The sequence below is a fragment of the Biomphalaria glabrata genome, chromosome 12 (assembly GCF_947242115.1).
Source record: "Biomphalaria glabrata chromosome 12, xgBioGlab47.1, whole genome shotgun sequence".
NCBI classification, from domain to species: Eukaryota; Metazoa; Mollusca; class Gastropoda; family Planorbidae; genus Biomphalaria; species Biomphalaria glabrata.
The window spans coordinates 23,051,249-23,069,991 of NC_074722.1; the positions used below are offsets into that span (position 1 = coordinate 23,051,249).

Genomic DNA, 18,743 nt, shown 5'->3' on the forward strand with positions numbered 1-18,743 from the left:
TTTGTCATCTATTACTAAAAGTTGTCATCAATTACTTAAAAGTTGTGATCTTTAGGTCTTGTTATTCTTGCTGTTCCTTGAAGCTTCTAAAAGTCTTCCCTACAATGCAGACATCGCCATTAAAAAAAGTTTGAACAAATAAAACTTCCACTGTACAGTTAGACAAATATTTTAATTTGAGTTGCTTCATGTCATAAACAGTACTGTACACTATTTACATTGGTAGCTCATGTTTGAGAAACACTAACAAGCAGAATTCAAGCGTCATTTCTAAATGTAAGTCTACAAAATACAGTTTCATCGGATCAAAGAAAATATCAAACCATTTAAATTATGTGATTTGAAACATACATTTAAAACATACTCTCACAAGTTTGAATGCCTAGATGATATGCTAGTATCGCCTATACATCGCCAAGTTTGGGGATGGCAGGAAAGATTAATTAAATTAATTATTTTTTTACTTACAAATCTCCTGTCATGAATTTAAGAAAAAGAACAAAAACAATAAAAAAATGTTTTGATCTTAATGTGAAATAAATGTTTTGTTGATTTGAAGATTAAAGACTGCAAAGTAATGGTGTTTTAAATGAACATCATCTCGTGGGTGGAGAGAATTATTAAAAAATAAAACATCATTTTAGAGTTTATACATATTGTATACATTAATCACGGTACACTTCACACACAAAAAAAAAACAGATACATATTTACATAAGTAAAAACAACAATTTGGAATGCTAGTGAAATGGATTATTACAAATATTAAAAATACAAAAAAAATATTTTTCGAATGCCATTTCTATCTATTCTATATTGGTAACAGTATACAAAGAGGAGCTCAAAATCTTTGTCTCGTTGACGAGCAATTTAAAAAAATGACAATATTTTAAAAAGGTAAATTTTTTGACAAAGTCAATCTCAAAGTCTGAACTCCTAAGATCTCATTCAATGTGATAAAAACTTTCTGACCTAATTCTAAACATCATTTGTTTTTCGTACATTGTTTATGCACCAGGCCTCTCAGAAGATGAAGAAGAAAATGTTATGTTTGGAATGTTATAAAACTTCCCCTACATATCTACACAACACTAACCATAATGCGGGGTCATTAATTTCGTTTCACTAGTTCGTTATGGAATTAGTTCAAATTATGGGACATAGAACAATCAAGAGAAAATAGTGCTACAGTAGGGCGCATGGTTACTGTACCGAGGTTCTCACTAGGACTACTTTCATTCAAGACTTGATGCTATCCTTGCTCCGCTAACCTCGTCATGTCACGTGGTAAGTTATGTAGAATGGTCAATGCTGATGTGTTGGTTAACAGTAAAATTTAATGAACGCTGTAACTTTGCTTCATTAATTTAGTCTTGGCTGCTAGAGCGTTACACAACCACCTATTCATTTTATCATCAGTATAACTAAAATTAAAACATAAAATTTCGTCAATAATTAGAGAAATTCGGTAATTCCACATATCAAACAAAAGTTATTGTCCTTAAGCAATAAAGTATGGTAAAAATAAAAATCTATAAAAAAAAAAATAAAAGAAAGCCCACAAAAGAGGCAAGATGGCCCATAAAAGAGGCACATAAAGCCCAAAAAAGAGGCAAAGAAAAGAGGCCTAAGGCCCAAGGATTCCTATGATGATAAAGCTAAAATTGAATAGCGCAAATTCTGAGGTTTCCTTGGTAAAAAAATGTATTATACTAAGAATGAAACACCTGGGACTAAAGCCTTCAACATCTTTACAATTTTTTTGTTTTGCCCTAAAGCACAAGCGCTACAAAGGCAGTCATTGCAAACAGTATACAAATAACAGACTCAAAATAATCAAATGAAAACAAAAGAAACATGATAATGACTAAACAAAGTTCTTGACAGATTCATAGAAGCGACCACAGTACAGAAGACAATGACAAGGGAAATAATATTGGATATTCAAGAGGAAGAAAACATCTATCAGCATTTTCCCAGTTAAAACAAAACATTATCTCAGCTGACAAACTTGACGGCTGCAACAGAACTAAAGAACTGTTCTATATCAAAAGCGGGACCCGAGGCAGCAGCCCTATTTAACACCCTCAGAACACTCGGATTTTACTATGAAGACTAGTCTAGAGACTACATAATCTCTGGCTTCAACTCTTTTAATGATTTAATAACAATACTAAGTATGAATCAATACAAACATATCTCTCTAACATTACAAACAAAACATTTCGTTATAATTTAAAAGTTGCTTCTTGGTTCAACAGTTCTCAGACTTATTTAAAAAAACTTTTTGATTGACACCGTCACACCAATAACTCATTTGTATTAATGGCCAAAATTCCACAATTTCGTATTACAGTTTTAAAGACATTTTATCTTTTGTTAACTATTATAAAATAATGTTAAAAGACATTCATCTTTAACGGAATACATTATATATTCTTTCATTCTAAATAATAATACTGACTATCGGTGGTCCTGTATAGTTTTCTATTCAACACAAGGTAAATGGTCTACAATTCTTAGTGCTGCTCTGACTTACAATCTAAAACAATTCTCAAGTCATGCAAGAACTAGAAATAAAATATTTTCTATGTGCCTGTGCACTATGAGGAAATGTAATAACAAGATCAAAACAAAGTCTACTAATGTGTCAGGTTGTACCCTACTGTGACATTGGTCAGTGCCACACTGAGAAGTGATGACACTCCCCTGGAACTGTTGTGGGGCACTGAGTTGTTCACCAGCAAGGAAGAGAACTCTGGAGGTATATGGTAGAGGCTAAACAGGGACGCAACCCAGGAGTTGCAAGCAATGGTCAATATAACAATGGAGAAGATTTGAATTGGAAGACCAGCTATCACCTGCGAAACAAACAATGATATATAGGCTGTATATTTGACAGAATTATAAGGAGTTCTAGTTTTAAACTAGCGACCTTCTAACCTGATAAACATTTGGCATGGGGAGAATGAAATAAATACTTGAACGGGAGATGTAGACTGTCTAAACTTATGGTGTGGATTAAAAGTTCACAATATAATTGGGAACAAGAACCTCATGTTTGAGGTATGAGGTATGTTTGAGGTATGAGGTATGTTTGAGGTATGAGGTATGTTTGAGGATGTATACATTCACCCCGGATGTAAAAATCCAGGTAATGACGGGAAAACCACTCTATGAGCTGGTCTGGAGGTTTGCCATTGTTGTCCTACTGAATGTCCTGAAAGTTTGAACTGACGATTCGACTGAAGGACAGGAGGCTCAGACTTGATTTAAGAAATTTAATAAGTTCTAAATGGTTACCTGCTTGACATTGACTTTAAAATCATTACCATTTACTATAATAGTTATTGATAATCGCTAGCCACTCAAAATCATAGTAAAGTGTTCAATGTTAAAGAAAACATAAATCTAAATTTATTTACATTAAATTGTTATTTATTACTTTAACTAATAAATGATCAGCTCAACAAGAAAAACATTGGAAATAATTTTCTAAAAAGACACTACCTCCTTTTATGTAACCTATAGAGCGATTGTTTTTCTTTTAAAAACCAAGGTCTGTTTGATTAAAAAACAATGGAACATTTGTTGTTAGCCCTACCCCCTTCTCCCCGAGAAAGAATCCTGGTGAAGTGAATGTAAAGATCTAATACACTTTATACTATTCAATTGACAAGCATTGAGATCTAGACTTAGATCTAGAAGACAACGCGCAAAATTTTCCTGAACATTCAATTACTAAACTTTTCGGTCAAAAAAGTCATGCATTCAGAAATTCACGATAGTTATCTCAAGAACGCGGTAGTCTTTTCAAAATCCATGTTGGCTCTAGATCTAGATCTAGATCTCTAGCCAATGAAAAATGATAACGGTCAAATTAGATTTTTCAGCGTCTGGCCAACAAGCAAGTCATTCTTTTCTCAGCAATATACATCAACTGTTACATTTCTAGGAAAATCGTTAGGGCCGTTTTTTTTTAGATCAGCATCCAGGTTCCGCCCTCCATAAAATTCTCACTTTAATAGCGGTATTGTAAAAAGTATTCGCCTAGAGCCTCGTAGTTTGATTTAAAGTTTCACGTTAAATCATTTGAAAACAATAAACAAAGTACAACGAAGTTAACTAAACACAAACTTTATATAAACAAATAAACTATATATTATATGTTTATAAGACAATAATAACCCACCATGTCTTTGACTTTGAGGTACCCGGTAGCAAAAACAATGGCATTGGAAGGTGTGGCTACAGGTAGCAGGAATGCTAGAGATGCAGATAAAGTGCATGGAATCATGAAGTACAGTGGATTGACTCCAAGTTTCAGTGCCTGAAATAATATAATGTTCGTGGAGTTAAATTGACATGGACTTTAGTTCTATAGTCACGTGTAGTGTAGAAGTATTAAAACTATGTAGAATTTACATCCTAATCAGAGTTTTTTTAGCATCGAGACAGTTGTGAGCCTGGGGTGCATGATATCTCCATTCCTTTTCCTCCTAGCCATCGACTACATAATGAGGAGAGCAATGAACCAGACTGCCTTTGGTATTCCATGGCTTGAACAAAACCGATAGACGGACTTTGCCGATGACGTTGCACTACTCGGGGCTACAAATAAATGCATACAAGAAACGACGGAGAGCCTAGACAGAGAGGAACCCAAAATTGGCCTCCGCATAAACTTGGATAAGACTAAAATTTTGTGAGTGGGATATAAGGCAAAGGGTGCCCCCGTCAGACTTGGCGAGTCAAAGCTTGAAGAGTTGGACAAGTTGACATACCTTGGCAGCGTCATAACAAATGATGGGGATGCATACCATGATTTAGCTGCCGAAGTTTGATCTTTGGACTGCTGACTACATTAGGGCAAGGGTATGGTTCAATAAATTACGAAATGATATTTTATTATATTATTATACAACCATCTGATAACTAGGGAATAAATCTAGAGAACAATAAACAGCCAAACAAAAGAAAAGAAGAGATGTTCTATCATGTGGAAATCCCCCCCCCCCAATACACGCCGCTGACTCCAAACTGTATTGGCACTTGCCGTTCTTTTGGAAGCATCAGGACAACATCGTTTCGACCACAGGTAATGCCCAGGCATTCATCTCATTTCTTTGAGATTTGACATATTTACATCTTATCTTATAAATTACAGACGTTCTATAATAGAAGATAATTACGTCCATGTGTGAATTTGATCCAACGAATAGGCATAAATGGTGAGTATGTTGTGTTTTAAAGTTACCAAAAAACAAGCATAGCGAAGTTATACTCGAGGCATAATCCAAATGATCAGGACGATTGTAAGTCCAACATAAAAAGAAATGAGTAGCCTACTTTACTTTCAAGTCTTACAATGATTCTCAAAACAATAACCTACCAGGTCCCCCACTATAGGGACAAACAGTGTAGTTGTGGCTGCGTTACTGGTGAACTCTGTAGTGATGGCTACAAGCAGGGTCAGTATAGTACACGTCAACCATGTAGGCAGTGAGGACAGACCTTCTAAATGAGTGGACACCCATCCAGAGAGTCCGGATTTCTTTAGAAAATAAAAATTGTAGGCTTATTATTAAACATTTAGTCTTGTATTTCAATATCTTAAACATTTAGACTTTTATTTAAATATCTTAAAACGTAGTCTTTTATTAAAATATCTTAAAACTTGGTCTTTTATTTAAGTATCTTAAAACTTTGTCTTACATTTCAATATCTAAACATATCTAAGGCAGATAAAGAATTTAAAAACATAAATCAACACTCTTTCGGCCAGGATTCTACCACATTACAACCACAGATAACAAGACACAACAACTGGTTTGCTTCTTGTGGCAATGAAATCATGGAATATAAGAGCCTACATTCTGATGTTAACGTCACATGTAATGTTTCAATGAAACTGTGGTAGGAGCGTGTGTGTTGTGTTTTGGGTGTGTGTGTGTGTGTGTAATGAACAGAGACATTAGCTCGACAATAATTGGGTTATGTTCTTCTTCTTCTTCGTAGTTTTATTCTTACAACTATTGCAATAGCTCTGCTCTTGGTCCGACACTTCTGGTGCGCAACACGTTGATCAGCTCGGGATGTGAACACATTTTTAGACGAGCACGAAGAGAAAGTTGAGATGTGGCTCAACGGTGTGTGTTGAATTGAAGACAGAAAAGAGAGACTGTGTCCTGTGGGAAGGTTGCCTCTATTTGCCTTATTCCTTTAGTACATTATTAAACTTGTGTACTTGTATTTTTCCTTTTGTTGAATGCTAGTCTTAGATTTACATTATTATTATTGTTATTATGATAATTTCTATGTTAGAAACGAACGATTATTCCTTCTCTAGCACTGCCAGGGTCGAGTTCCGTTAAAAAGAAAAAAAATTATTGTAGTCCCTTTATCAGTTTCCACTGAAGACTTATCTGGTAATGTGACAGGTCTGCCCTCTGACAGGCAACGAGAATGTTCTTAGGAATGCCAAGGGCCGTGAAGGTATCTGTGAGGTCAGTTGTTATTATCCCCTCGGTCGGTATAACAATGAGGTATATTGTTGTTTTAGATAATTTCCATAAACGCCAAATCTCCAAGCCTAGGTTCCCATATTTTTTATATTTTTACAACTCAATTTTTCTTAAATTTTTATTATTATTATTATTATTATAATCATTTAAAAGTGAAATCGCAGTTGTAGTTATAAAAACACCCACTTTTTTAAACCGTATCTATATCCCTTATAATAGTGGGGATGATAATATTCAAATAATTATTGAAATGTCTAGCGTGTTTCAGATATAAAATCAATAGAATATTTTAAAAACAAAATCTACTCGTAGACAATGATGATAAATGTTACTGTCGTCTGTTTTTATATAAACATAATCGAAGTGAATGACCACTCTGCTAGCACTTCCCCAATTATCACAACTTTTAATACATACAATATAAGATTCATGATTTTTTTTTATATTCGAAGAAGAAATGAATATATTCTGTTTACTGTGGTTCTCAAAGAACGTATTTCCTTATCTATTGGTCTCTAGTCTACTTACTTCACAGCCTTCAGCCACTGCGAACCCGCCTCCCATCAACAAGAGAACTCCCCAGGCCATCTTTTTGTTGACCGTTGCCCAGTCCAGTAGTGGCTCATACTTGGGTGGAGGTGACAGAGCGTTAGCTGGACAGAAATACTTTTGTTTGAATGGCAGACATTAAGAAGTGTTTAAGCAAAGAGTTTGTTTCTCATCATCGTGGGAGTTTTGTTTGGTCTTAGAACTTCAAAGTGAAGTCAAAGGAGAAAGGTTACAACAGATTGAACTCAAATCAAATATCAAAGAATCTATAATAATCCTTTTTTTTTCTATAAGATCTTAACAAAACCTTCAAATAAAATAGATTTTTAAAAATACAAAATATATAAACATAAAAATATAAATAACTCCGCGTTGTACAAAAGTAAAAAAGTTCGGTATTAGACGTGAAATAAAGATCGGATAATATTTCTATCTCGTTAGGGAATGAGATTTGAAGGAAGACATTTTCTTACAAAGTATCAATCATGAAGAAAAAAGTGATGCCGACATGAAAATGAGGCTGATGTGAAAGATACCAGATACCAGCTCTACTTCTCCCAGACTGTCTTCTCTAATATAAAAAGGAGAAAACTCTAGCGCAGGGGTGGGCAAATTAGGGCCCGCGGGCCACATGCGGCCCGCCGGAGTGTTTTATGCGGCCCGCCGACACCTACAGAAGTAAGGTGTGCCCACTGTATATACTTATAAAAATGCAAATATATTAAAAATAATAAAAATATAAATTATTGAAACTGTCATTATAAAAAGTTTTAAGCAAACGAAGACTATGATTATTGGCTATACATCAATGCACTCAATTCAAGACACAATCTCTGATCAATATTTATTCAATGCTATGAAGAACTGTGTTGAATGTTGGGTATGCTTGGAACAAGATGGCAAGGGTGACAACTGGTGGAGCTCGATCTTTGACTGAGTAAAATGGTGTGTTTTTTCTTATATCCCATCCATAATCTTTAAACAGGAAAGTTTGCACAAAGCTTTATAAAATTTCAACTTCATAGTAGCAAAATATATAAAAGTAATCATATGTATCAGGACTAAAGTTCGCCAACCACAAGTAGTTCCGATTGTGAACAAACTAATTCAATATGTCCATTACATGATCATGGGTACGGTAAACGAGAACAATGTAAAATCCCCAGGAATAAATTGTTATGTAACTTGAAGGACATTGACTGTGACCTTGTTACCAATATTTCTAATGAATCGTGGAAGGCAGATTTCATGTTTCATAATTGCCATTGCAATGAGCCTTTTGCATATGAAATGTAAATGGATGTTAAATCTTTTCAAACAAGGCCTTCCCATCTCTACAAGCAAGCAAAAAGAAGATAGGCTTTGTCATTTTCCTTTGCAGAAAGGTGAAATTATTTCTAGTGAAATGATTAAAAGTACAACACTTATTTAGATCCCTTAATTTTGCAATTTATAAAAGCAAATTTTAAGACGTCAAGAACCGGTTTCCAATACCATTAGCTCACCATTTAGCGCAGAAGCTGATTTAGCTTCAGAGGACATAACTCCGAGCAAAGAGAATTTCCAGTCAGTATTTCCACAGGAGTCTTATGAGTGCCAGAAGCTGTATGTCAACACTTTAAAAATGTGCTGCTGTTCACACTATTTGTGTACACATTCATCTGTTCTTCTTCTTCTTTGTTCTCATTTTACATGTTGGAGGGTTCAGAACAGTATTTAAGGTGAACCGCGCAATGTTTTCCATATCAGGCAGTTCTCCGAATAGTTTTGGTTCTATAGGAGGGCTTTGGGGTCAGAGTCCTGTTCGGGTCTCTGATTTAGTATGCACCATTGAAGGACATGGTCAGCATTCTCTGGTGATGCACCAAAAGGGAAAGTTTCGATCGTCCCGAAATTTAACTTCCGGAACATATATTGTCTCATCCAGTGAACAAGCATTATATTTTGGGGAAAACTAAACAAGTATAATTACTGGTCGATTTTGACTGACTGTAATTTGACAGCAGTCACAAGGGTAACAACTAGTAAGCTAGTTCCACAGTTCCGGAACATTATGCACGAGTGTAAAAGTAAAATACTGCACATTAAGTACAACTGTATATTAGTGGGGTTAGTGTAATATAAAAAGACAACAGCAATAAAAAAAAGTTATTAATTGATTTCAGAAATTGCTACCTCTTCTTGTAATTCCTTAACGTGGAGTGTGGAAAAAAAGAAACGTGAATATAGTACAGTGTAACTATGAATTAAAAGTTAGCTAGAGTATCTTTCTAAGTTGTATATACATATGCGGCCCGCCATTCCCAAATTTAAAGAAATGCGGCCCTCGATCCAAAAAGGTTGCCCACCCCTGCTCTAGCGTATGTAACTGTAACAGATGGAACATAAGACTTTGCTGTACAGTTTCCTAAATAGTTTAAATGAAAGAATCAAAACTTCATGGTCTCAATAGCGCATTTAAATTGTACTTCGTAAGTGAAAGTTAATTCATCAATTAATGGTTTTAGTTTTTAGTAACTATTTCCAGCCCTGACCTACAACTTTTGACTTTGACTTGCAACACATCATCCAATCTGGCAGGTGAGCAGGAAGTATAAACAGGAGAATAGAGATCAAAATAGCTGGCGTGGAATCTCGGACATAACTGGAATAAAAAAGTGTAAAATAAAAATTGAACCAAACACTAAATTATAAGACAAATGTAGAACAAGCTTTTAAAGCAATATACATTCTATTCAAGTTGTACATGATGTATCCCCTTCATTAACCAAGTGAGAGGAGTCCCATGGAGTTTAGAACGATCTAATGCGTATATATATAAGAGCATATAACATGAAAGCAAAACGATCAGATAGAAAGATAGACAGGCAGACAGACAGATAGACAAACAGACAGAGGGATAGATAGATAGATAGATAGATAGATAGATAGATAGATAAATAGATAGATAGATAGATAGATAGATAGATAGATAGATAGATAGATAGATAGATAGATAGATAGATAGATAGATAGATAGATAGATTCTACTAATATTTAAATGAATAGGGCTTTAACATTTCGAAACAAAACTTAGATGAAAATCAAAGATACAACCTTTGATATAATAGAAAACTATATCTACAAAACATTATATCATTGTTTCCAAGATTTTAATAACTCTTCTACTACAGCGACTTACTCAGGTAGAAACAGGACAGACCAGCCTTTTATAAAACCTGGACTACGAGTAATCCATAAGAGCGCCAAGATAACAAATAATACAGTCACTGAAATCTCTGCAAAACTGGAAGAGTTAGTGGAAATAAGTGAGTTTAGTGGTAGCTGGGGGGTGGGGTATTCATTTTTAAAAACTAGTATATATCAAAGAAAATGAGCGATATAGTCCTAGGCAAAGTGGATTTGGTGGTCCCAAATAATATATAAACATTAAAAGAAACACCAAAAAATATGCAAGATATTAAAAACTATATCTAAATCAATCAATTAATTAACGGCGTGCATCGATACCTTTTTAACAATGACACACATCACCACCCTACAATAACAATTCCCCAAAATATTTCCAAATTTACTGTAAATCTCCAATCTCTACCATTATCAACCGATTTTTCAGCTATTTCTAAGCACTGATAACACGAATTTATGAACGATGACCAATCAGAGTAAGTTTTTCTATTTCCTTCCATTTTAATTCAATCGGCAACTAACGAAATACATTCTTTAGGGTTCGAATAAACCAGGTAACAACAATCTTAGAATTCACCTATTCGCAGCTTTCTCAAAAAAAAAAAACACAGATAAATATCATCTTGCTGATAGTTTGTTCCAGAATCACGAAACGGTTCTCTTTCTACTAAGTAAAAATGAATTTATTGCTTATTTAGGATGGCCATAAGCCTGGATCCTTCCAAACGAACTCAATATACTGGCTGTCGTCTGCACCTCTTCAATCTGCATCTTCCGAGATCGATTCCATGACTTTTTCCTATAAATTAGTCGATTTGTTGACCCCTTCTTAAGCCATCTGACTACTTTGACCACCCCAGGTTGATGCTGACGAATGTAGAAGATGAATATCGACAATTAATAAAACATCCATTTGTGTCTTAAATTGTAGGATTGGTCAAAGGGAACTTTGTCCGCTTCTTTGTTTTTCCGATGCACCAGACTCCAAATAACATTTCGGCTTTTTCACCAAACAGAAGCAACAAGGGGCTTTTAACAAATGTAGTCTAACAAGTAACCTAGTACTTAACATTCGTGGTTAAACCTTGAATCATTGTAGAAATTGAGAGCTAGGCTAGTAGACATAGAGCCAAAGAGCTCTTCTTTGTTCGAGATTTGACTATTTTTCCTTAATACATTACTGTGCTAGGCCCCCACCAATGGAAGGCCATAGAGGCTGCCTAGTTTTGCCTATGCCTAACACCGGCCCTGATATACGTGTACTAAGAGGAATATAGAAAGAACAGTTAAGCTGAAAAGAAAGAAGGAAAGAAAATTTTATAAGAACGGATACAGATCCAGAGTAATAATCTTTATATATAATTCTCTACGTCGCCCAACCATGCGGGACACCACTCACGCACGCCGACTCTCTAACGCTAAATGAAATAAGTCATGGAAAGATAACTCTTTTATTTATGCACGCGGACTAGAGTTACTCCACCTAACTTTCGCGGCGACAGAGAGCACGCCTCTGAAAAAAAGAGGGGAGGGGGAGAACAAGTAATCTTCTCTGTATATATAATTCTCTATACGTCGCCCAACCATGCCCCCTCCCGCCCGCACCCGCGCCCTCCCTCGCTCTCCGGGTAATGACCAACTCCCTTACGCGACAAACCTGCTTCTTTTTAGATTGTCCCGCAGAAACAGGGAAAACCTTTGTCTTTAGAACCTTGACTTATAGCATCAGAGCCAGGGGAGACATTCCTACAACAGTTGAATCTACAGGAAGAGCTGCAACATTGTGACCGGGTGGACGTACTGGACATGCAATATCTAAACCTCGCACCAAGCTCAACGTAGGCTGCAATCCAAAGGGATTCTATGGGACGAGACGCTAATAAAACATGCATAAGTATTCCAGGCTGCTGACCGGTTGTCACGTGATCTCACAGATGAGACACACCCGTTTTGAGGGATAAGAAAACTATTGCGTGGAGATTTCCGACAAATACTCCCCGTCATTCTGCTTGGATCCCGAGCACTCACTGTCCCAGTAGCATTAACAAGCAACCTTTAGAGCGTCATGTATTTACACTGACGATAAATATGAGAGCTCTTCCTGACGAACAACATTTCGCAAAATGGCTTCTCGAAGTTGGAGACGGGACAAATGGAACACCTGTAACTTCTCATTGTGTTCCTGTTCATTCTGATCCCGTTCAACAACTATATGGCGACCTCGACTTCTCAACTGTCACTACGGAAGAACTCAGCACGCGAGCTAAATTAAGTGTCACGAACGTGGACTCCCTGCGCCTGAATGAACAAAGTATTGAAACTTATCTTAAGCGACGAAGTAACTTTCACCAGCGTTGTCACAGACGATCCCGCAGATCAACTTTCATTCCCCGAAGAGTTTCTTAACAGTCTAACCACTACTGACATGTCTCCGCATAAACTCAAAATTAAAATTGGTTCATTCGTCATGCTTCTTAGAAACCTCCTGCCAGCAAGAGGTCTCTGTAATGGCACTAGACTGACTGTTACCAGCATTCACGTACTGGAGTATTGAAACTATCGCAGCCGCTTCTTTACAAACTGTCGTTAATTCCCGGATATCCCTGACTCCATCAGATTCAAATTTGCCTTTAACCTTTACGCGCAGACAATTCCCTGATAGATTAGCCTTTGCCATGACAAGTAATAAAGCACAAGTCCAAACGTTCAAAAAGATATGCCTATAGCTTCCAAAACCTGTTTTACCCGTCGGCTAGTTGTCTTTAAAAGTAAATCTAGGTTCCAACTGACATATTTGCAGAAAACATTTGAGCCAAAGTAGTAGAAGTCATTTTGAATCCCTAAAGCAGAATTTTAATTTCTTATATATATATATATATGTATTAAAGCTTATGTGTCATCATTTAAAAACATTTTCGTCCTCTACCTTTAATAATAGTTGCTAGTGACAAGCCAGGTGCCTCACTAGTTAAATAGTACATAAAGGTGAGCAGAGTAATCCAAAGATCATTTACCTCATTGATCCCATCTTCTTATACTCTTGTTGTAAAGAGACTCGAACTTTCTCGTAAGAAGTATTGTCTTTCTTCCAGAACATAAGACACCTGCAAAATAAATGAATGTAAGAAATTATCTAACCGTTCTCTACTGCTTATAAAGTGTATGGAGAAAGAAATGGCATAAACTTCTAGGACCAGAGACCAACACATTTCTAGTACAGTAACATTTATCGTCAGTAGACTCACTTCAGTCCCTCAGAATACATCTGCATCCACAGCCAAAGAAAAATAATTAGTATAACAGCAAGCGGCATTCCAATACCCAACCAATTAGCGAAGTCGACAGGATTTTTGACCTCATACTTTTTGTAGAGTCTGAAATTATACAAATTCGTACAGACTATATTAGATACAAACAGAGAGAGTGTAAAGAATCTGAAGGAGAGTCAAGAATGAAGGAGATTCACTATACCTTATAGTGCGCGCTGTTAACAAGCATATTCAAAAGTTGTTGAAATGACAATTCAATGTAACTAATTATTGAGCAGGCAGATCTTGATGTCTTTACTGAACTTAGCCCATTGGGGAGAGAGGCTATTACGTGCAAGTTTCACCTTAAAAAAACTACTCAAGACTCAAATCGTAAGCACTCAGTTCAGAACTTGTTTCTTGTCTTATGCTTTCTATTCCTGCTATTAAAAGTAAAGTTCCCCTTTCAGACCTTGTGGTCTATAGGGCAAATGATGTAAAGGTCAACTAATGGCAGGTAGCCATTAGAGCTGGATGGAATCAGAGGCGCCAAAGATCCCAAAATTAAAAATCCCAGTTTTCACCAGGATTCGAACCCGGGTTTGGAAGCCAAACGCTTTACCGCTCAACCACCACACCTGCATTCCTACTATCAACTCACACTTACTTTACAGTTAAAAGATGGAAGGTGGTCAAAAGACCCAAGTGAAAACCTTAAGTAAAAAGTAAAATTATTTTAAGCAGTTTATAAACATAATAGTATGGCTGGTTTGCTTATATATACAAATATAAATACTCTAGACTCTAGACTAATATAGGAATCGAATTTTTTACGTCAACAGTTTGTGTTTACATACTATGTAAATTTCATGTTCCTATGAAATTATTGTATTTTTACAAGCTAAAATCTGTTATAGGAGAGTCTAAGGAGAGCTCTATCTCAAAACAACTACAAAATAACTTTCTATTTAGACTGAATGTTTCATGTAGATGTAAGTAATGACTCAAAACTTACACGTCTGCCAGACCTTTAAATATAACATTTGGTGGAGTTCCTGTTAATGTGGCCACACCTCCAATGTTGGCGCTAAATGCTGTAGATAATGAAAATGTCTTGGCAAAGGCTAGAAATTGTTTCTCTTTGGCCTCACGACTTGAGCTGGATCTAAATAGAGAAACATGAACATAGGATGTACATCAAAGTTACTACACCTTTTATTTTATTTATTTTATTTCTTTTGCTTAATCGTTGTGGAGATAAAAATAGAAATATCTCTCGAATAAAATGTGCAAGTTGAGAACTAACGAACTTTGTTTGGACTACCATATGACTGCATTACTTGGGCATTACTTGGGCATTACTTGGTCATTACTTGGTCATTACTTGGGCATTACTTGGTCAAAACAAGCTAAAAAAATGACTTTCCGAATTCTAATCAACCTACAATAAGAGAGAGAGGGGGGACTTCAGAGCTACCAAAACCTTCGTGACCTAAGCTAGGGTTTTAAATACATTAGTTAGATTATAGGCCACATAGAAAATTATTTCATAATCCGGGAGCAGACTGTGAGATACTCAATACGATGTTTCCAAACAAAGGTGGAAATGTACCTAAGGAAAGAAAAAACAACTGTCACTTTATTCTAGTAATCGAATAATTGGACAGGAAGTTGGTCCTAAAAATAATTCTACCCAAGAATTAGTTCGATGAAATTTGTTAGCAATCTGTGTTTTCTAGAGCGGTCTTTAGAATGGTGTGGCCCTGTACAAATGGAAGGAATCTCCAATGAATCTTGTGGCCCTGTACCAATGGAAGAAAGTCAAATGAATGGCATGGCCCTGTATCAATGGAATAAAGTCCAATGAATCTTGTGGCCCTCTATCAATGGAAGGAATTTTAATTATTGGCCTATTAATTCGTTCTACTGTATATCTTGGTAAAAAAGAAATGTCGAGGTCTGTATTGTCTCAAGGCGGTCACTCAATGTGTACAACCCTAAATCCGGATCTGATTTCATAGTCATCTCTCAAAGTTTGTTATAGTAAACATCAATCCTAGATCGTATAATAAATGTGTGACAAAGTCATGGCTACAGTTGTGTCAGTGTGTGCTATGTTTTCTCAGAAACTGATTTGTGCCTAGAGTGAATATTGTCTTTCATATCATTCAGTTGATTTCGTCTAACCAACTTGCTCAATTCTGTTAGGAATCCAAGACCTAAGTTGAGTCAGACGAGTTGTCTTACTTGATGTTTTCATTAACTTCTTTCCCTTTCTGATCCATCTTGATGATGACGTCATTGCCGTCATTAATCAAAGGCTCTTCCAGGCTGTCTGGTGACACAGAAACAACAGAAACACTTCAACAGTCAGCAAACATGGGCGTGTGTCTGTGTGTGTGTGTATGCTTTGTTGCGTTGAGTGTGTCCACGTTGAGTGTGTCCACGTGTGAATGTTTGGTGTCTATTTGTGATTGACTGTGTTTGCAAGCTGTATGTGTGTGTTGTGTTGTGCAGTATGTGTGTTTGTGTGTGTTTCATACGTCACTATGACATGTCTGTTACATTACTTGATGTGTTCCCCCAGCTGAATGGAGTTGTAATCACAAAATGCTATTTTAACTTTTAAAGGAAGTTAACTTTTTTTTCTTACATAAATGTACATACCAAGATTTTGACATTCTCTTATTTGAATTAGTATAGCAGAAACAATAGGCACCATCATGGCAGTAGTGGCAGTGTTGGACATCCACATTGACAGGAACCACGTCGGCACCATCACACCAAGTAACAGCCTGACAAGTCAAAAACATACAGAAACATTATTGAGTTATTTTTCGTGACATGAAACTGTTTGAATTATAGCTTTTTTTTTGAGAAAGAGAAAGAACGGCCTTTTCCTGTTCAACGTAACAGATACTAGAATTCATGGTCTAAAAGTATGTTAGAGTAGAGCGTTAACATTTTGGCCGTGGGAAAGGTAGAAAGCTGCCTACGAAATTCTCAAGACATTGTGCAGGGGGGAGGGGGGCCACATCAAGAAAATTGTGAAGCTAGGAAGTGAGGGTGACAAACATGAAGAAAACTGGTTGCTGTCAAACAGTAAGCCGACTTTGTTCTATCTCTAAATCCTTGAGAACCAACGAAAAAAAAAAGCGTATGATTTGAAGTTTTAAAAACACAAACAAAACCCATTAAAAATAGCTTTTTAAAAATGAAACTTACATAATGTTTAGTTATATAAAAAAATCTGTGCCATTACAAATATTTTTTACCAATTGTTTTTTGTTTAGCTTTTATCTTTCTCACTGCGCTATGATCCTGTCTGGACCAGTTGTGAAGGGGTGGGGGTGGGGGTGGGGGGAAAGGCGGGACGAGGTTGAAAATGTATCTTGGTGAATGTTTACTTAATCGTATTTTTTTATTCATAAAAAATGTTCATTCAGGGCTCGAGTCCTCAAAGGGACTAATTCAACGTATACCATCACATCTGTCAAGTAGTATTTCTTACCGTTGTTCCAAACAAACAAATTAATTACCAATAGTTAATTAACTATTTTTTTCCCCTTGATTCGTGTGATGTCAGGTAAAAAGAATAATTGTGCAAAATTTCAGCTGGATCCGAGATTGGGTGTCAGAGAAATAACATGTACAAACTTTTTACCAGACAGAATGACAGAGTTAGTTGATAGAAGCTTTGTAATAATAAGCAATGACAGAAGGTAATGAGAAACTAAACACCCTCGCATTAAGATGAACTTTTAGTGATGTCTAAAGTTTTGTTTGGAAACATTTTGTCCTTCACATTTAAAAAAAACAACATTTATTGACATATTGACATCATTTGTCATTTTAATGTCGTGAATATTAAGAACTTGGTAATCATTAAACTCTTTGGTCTATATTTGTAACTAGCAAAAAACGCAGTAAAAAAATATCTTGATCTTACAAAAGGAATTTTATCATTGGTCTCTATAAGTAGTCATTTTTTTAATTATGAATGAGGATTTTATTTCTTGCACGACGTTGAGTATTTTATCTCTGGTTCTTATATCAACTTACTCTGTCTGTCTGTTTGTCTAGTAAAAAGTGTGTATACGATATTTTTCCCACATCCATGTTTTGTAAAATGTTTTACATGTTTCAGATGTTTCTCCAGCAGGACGACGGGGGATGGGAACGGGCAGGGTTTGAACCCTCGACCGTCCAGTGCACAAACCGCACGACCAGGCAACCAACCATCCATTCTCGGATAAAGTTGAAACTTTGCACAATTATTCATTGGTATAGATAAGACATAAATAAAATTAAAAAAAAACGTTATCAAATAGTTTGTTAATTACTGGTAATGAATTATTTTAATTGATACAACAGGGGAAACTACTCCTTCAGTATTCACAGATATGGCTAAATTGGTTGGGTTTTAGTCCTCTTCAATAAGTGTTAACGCTATTTCTCCCTCACGCATTCTTCAATCACGTTGATACTTGAAACAAGTATTTATTGTATCAAACAAAACATGAATAGATAAAAAAAAAACAATTAGTCAATTAATTATTGGTAATTAATTATTTTGTTTGATTTCGAATAAAGTAAATAACTTGTACATTATTGATAGATATGGAGGCGCAGTGGCTGAGCGGTAAAGCGCTTGGCTTCCGAACTGAAAGTCCTAGGTTCGAACTCAGTGAAGACAAGGATTTTTAATTTCGGGATCTTTGGGCACCTTTGAGTCCACCCAGCTCTAATGGGTACCTGACATAAGTTGGGGAAAAGTAAAGGCGGTTGGTCGTTGTGCTGGCCGCATGACACCCTCGTTGACCGTAGGCCAAAGAAACAGATGACCTTTACATCATCTGCCTTGTAGACCACAAGGTCTGAAAGGATAACTTTACTACTGCTATTAATAGATATAGTTTTAAGGGCAGAGTTCTCTCCCTTTTGATAAGCTTTTTTTTTTTAAAAAAAAAGGATTTTTACAAAATATTTTGCTTGTTTTCTTATTTTATCTTATAATTTACAGACGTCCCTTCAAAATGAAGGTCAACACGTCCTACAAGTATTATCCCTGTGTAAATCCAGTCGTGCATGCTAAGTAGACACGTAAACTCTGCTAGGTTATCGGTTTTCCTAGCTGATTCAGTGAACCCGTTCTATGCTTTCATTGCACTAGGAAAGAAGGAGTGCTTGTATGACTCTATCCTAGCATGCTGAATAAGAAATTGGACCCCCT

General features: G+C 36.0%; 1 protein-coding gene across 2 annotated transcripts in view; it reads right to left on the reverse strand.

Annotated features, from left to right (window-relative positions):
- Positions 1-153: 153 nt before the first annotated feature.
- The window catches only part of LOC106053549 (Na(+)/citrate cotransporter-like), a 51,679-nt gene continuing 33,089 nt past the window's right edge, over positions 154-18,743 (reverse strand). For both annotated transcript variants that reach the window (XM_056005550.1, XM_056005549.1), the window contains exons 5-15: positions 16,178-16,305; positions 15,758-15,845; positions 14,526-14,675; positions 13,508-13,636; positions 13,277-13,366; positions 10,255-10,359; positions 9,608-9,717; positions 7,053-7,177; positions 5,393-5,554; positions 4,193-4,330; positions 154-2,861 (exon numbers count right to left, since the gene is read on the reverse strand). In XM_056005550.1, coding sequence (XP_055861525.1) covers positions 2,643-2,861; positions 4,193-4,330; positions 5,393-5,554; positions 7,053-7,177; positions 9,608-9,717; positions 10,255-10,359; positions 13,277-13,366; positions 13,508-13,636; positions 14,526-14,675; positions 15,758-15,845; positions 16,178-16,305 — 1,444 coding nt within the window. In that variant the 3' untranslated portion in view covers positions 154-2,642. The remainder of the gene's footprint in view (positions 2,862-4,192; positions 4,331-5,392; positions 5,555-7,052; positions 7,178-9,607; positions 9,718-10,254; positions 10,360-13,276; positions 13,367-13,507; positions 13,637-14,525; positions 14,676-15,757; positions 15,846-16,177; positions 16,306-18,743) is intronic.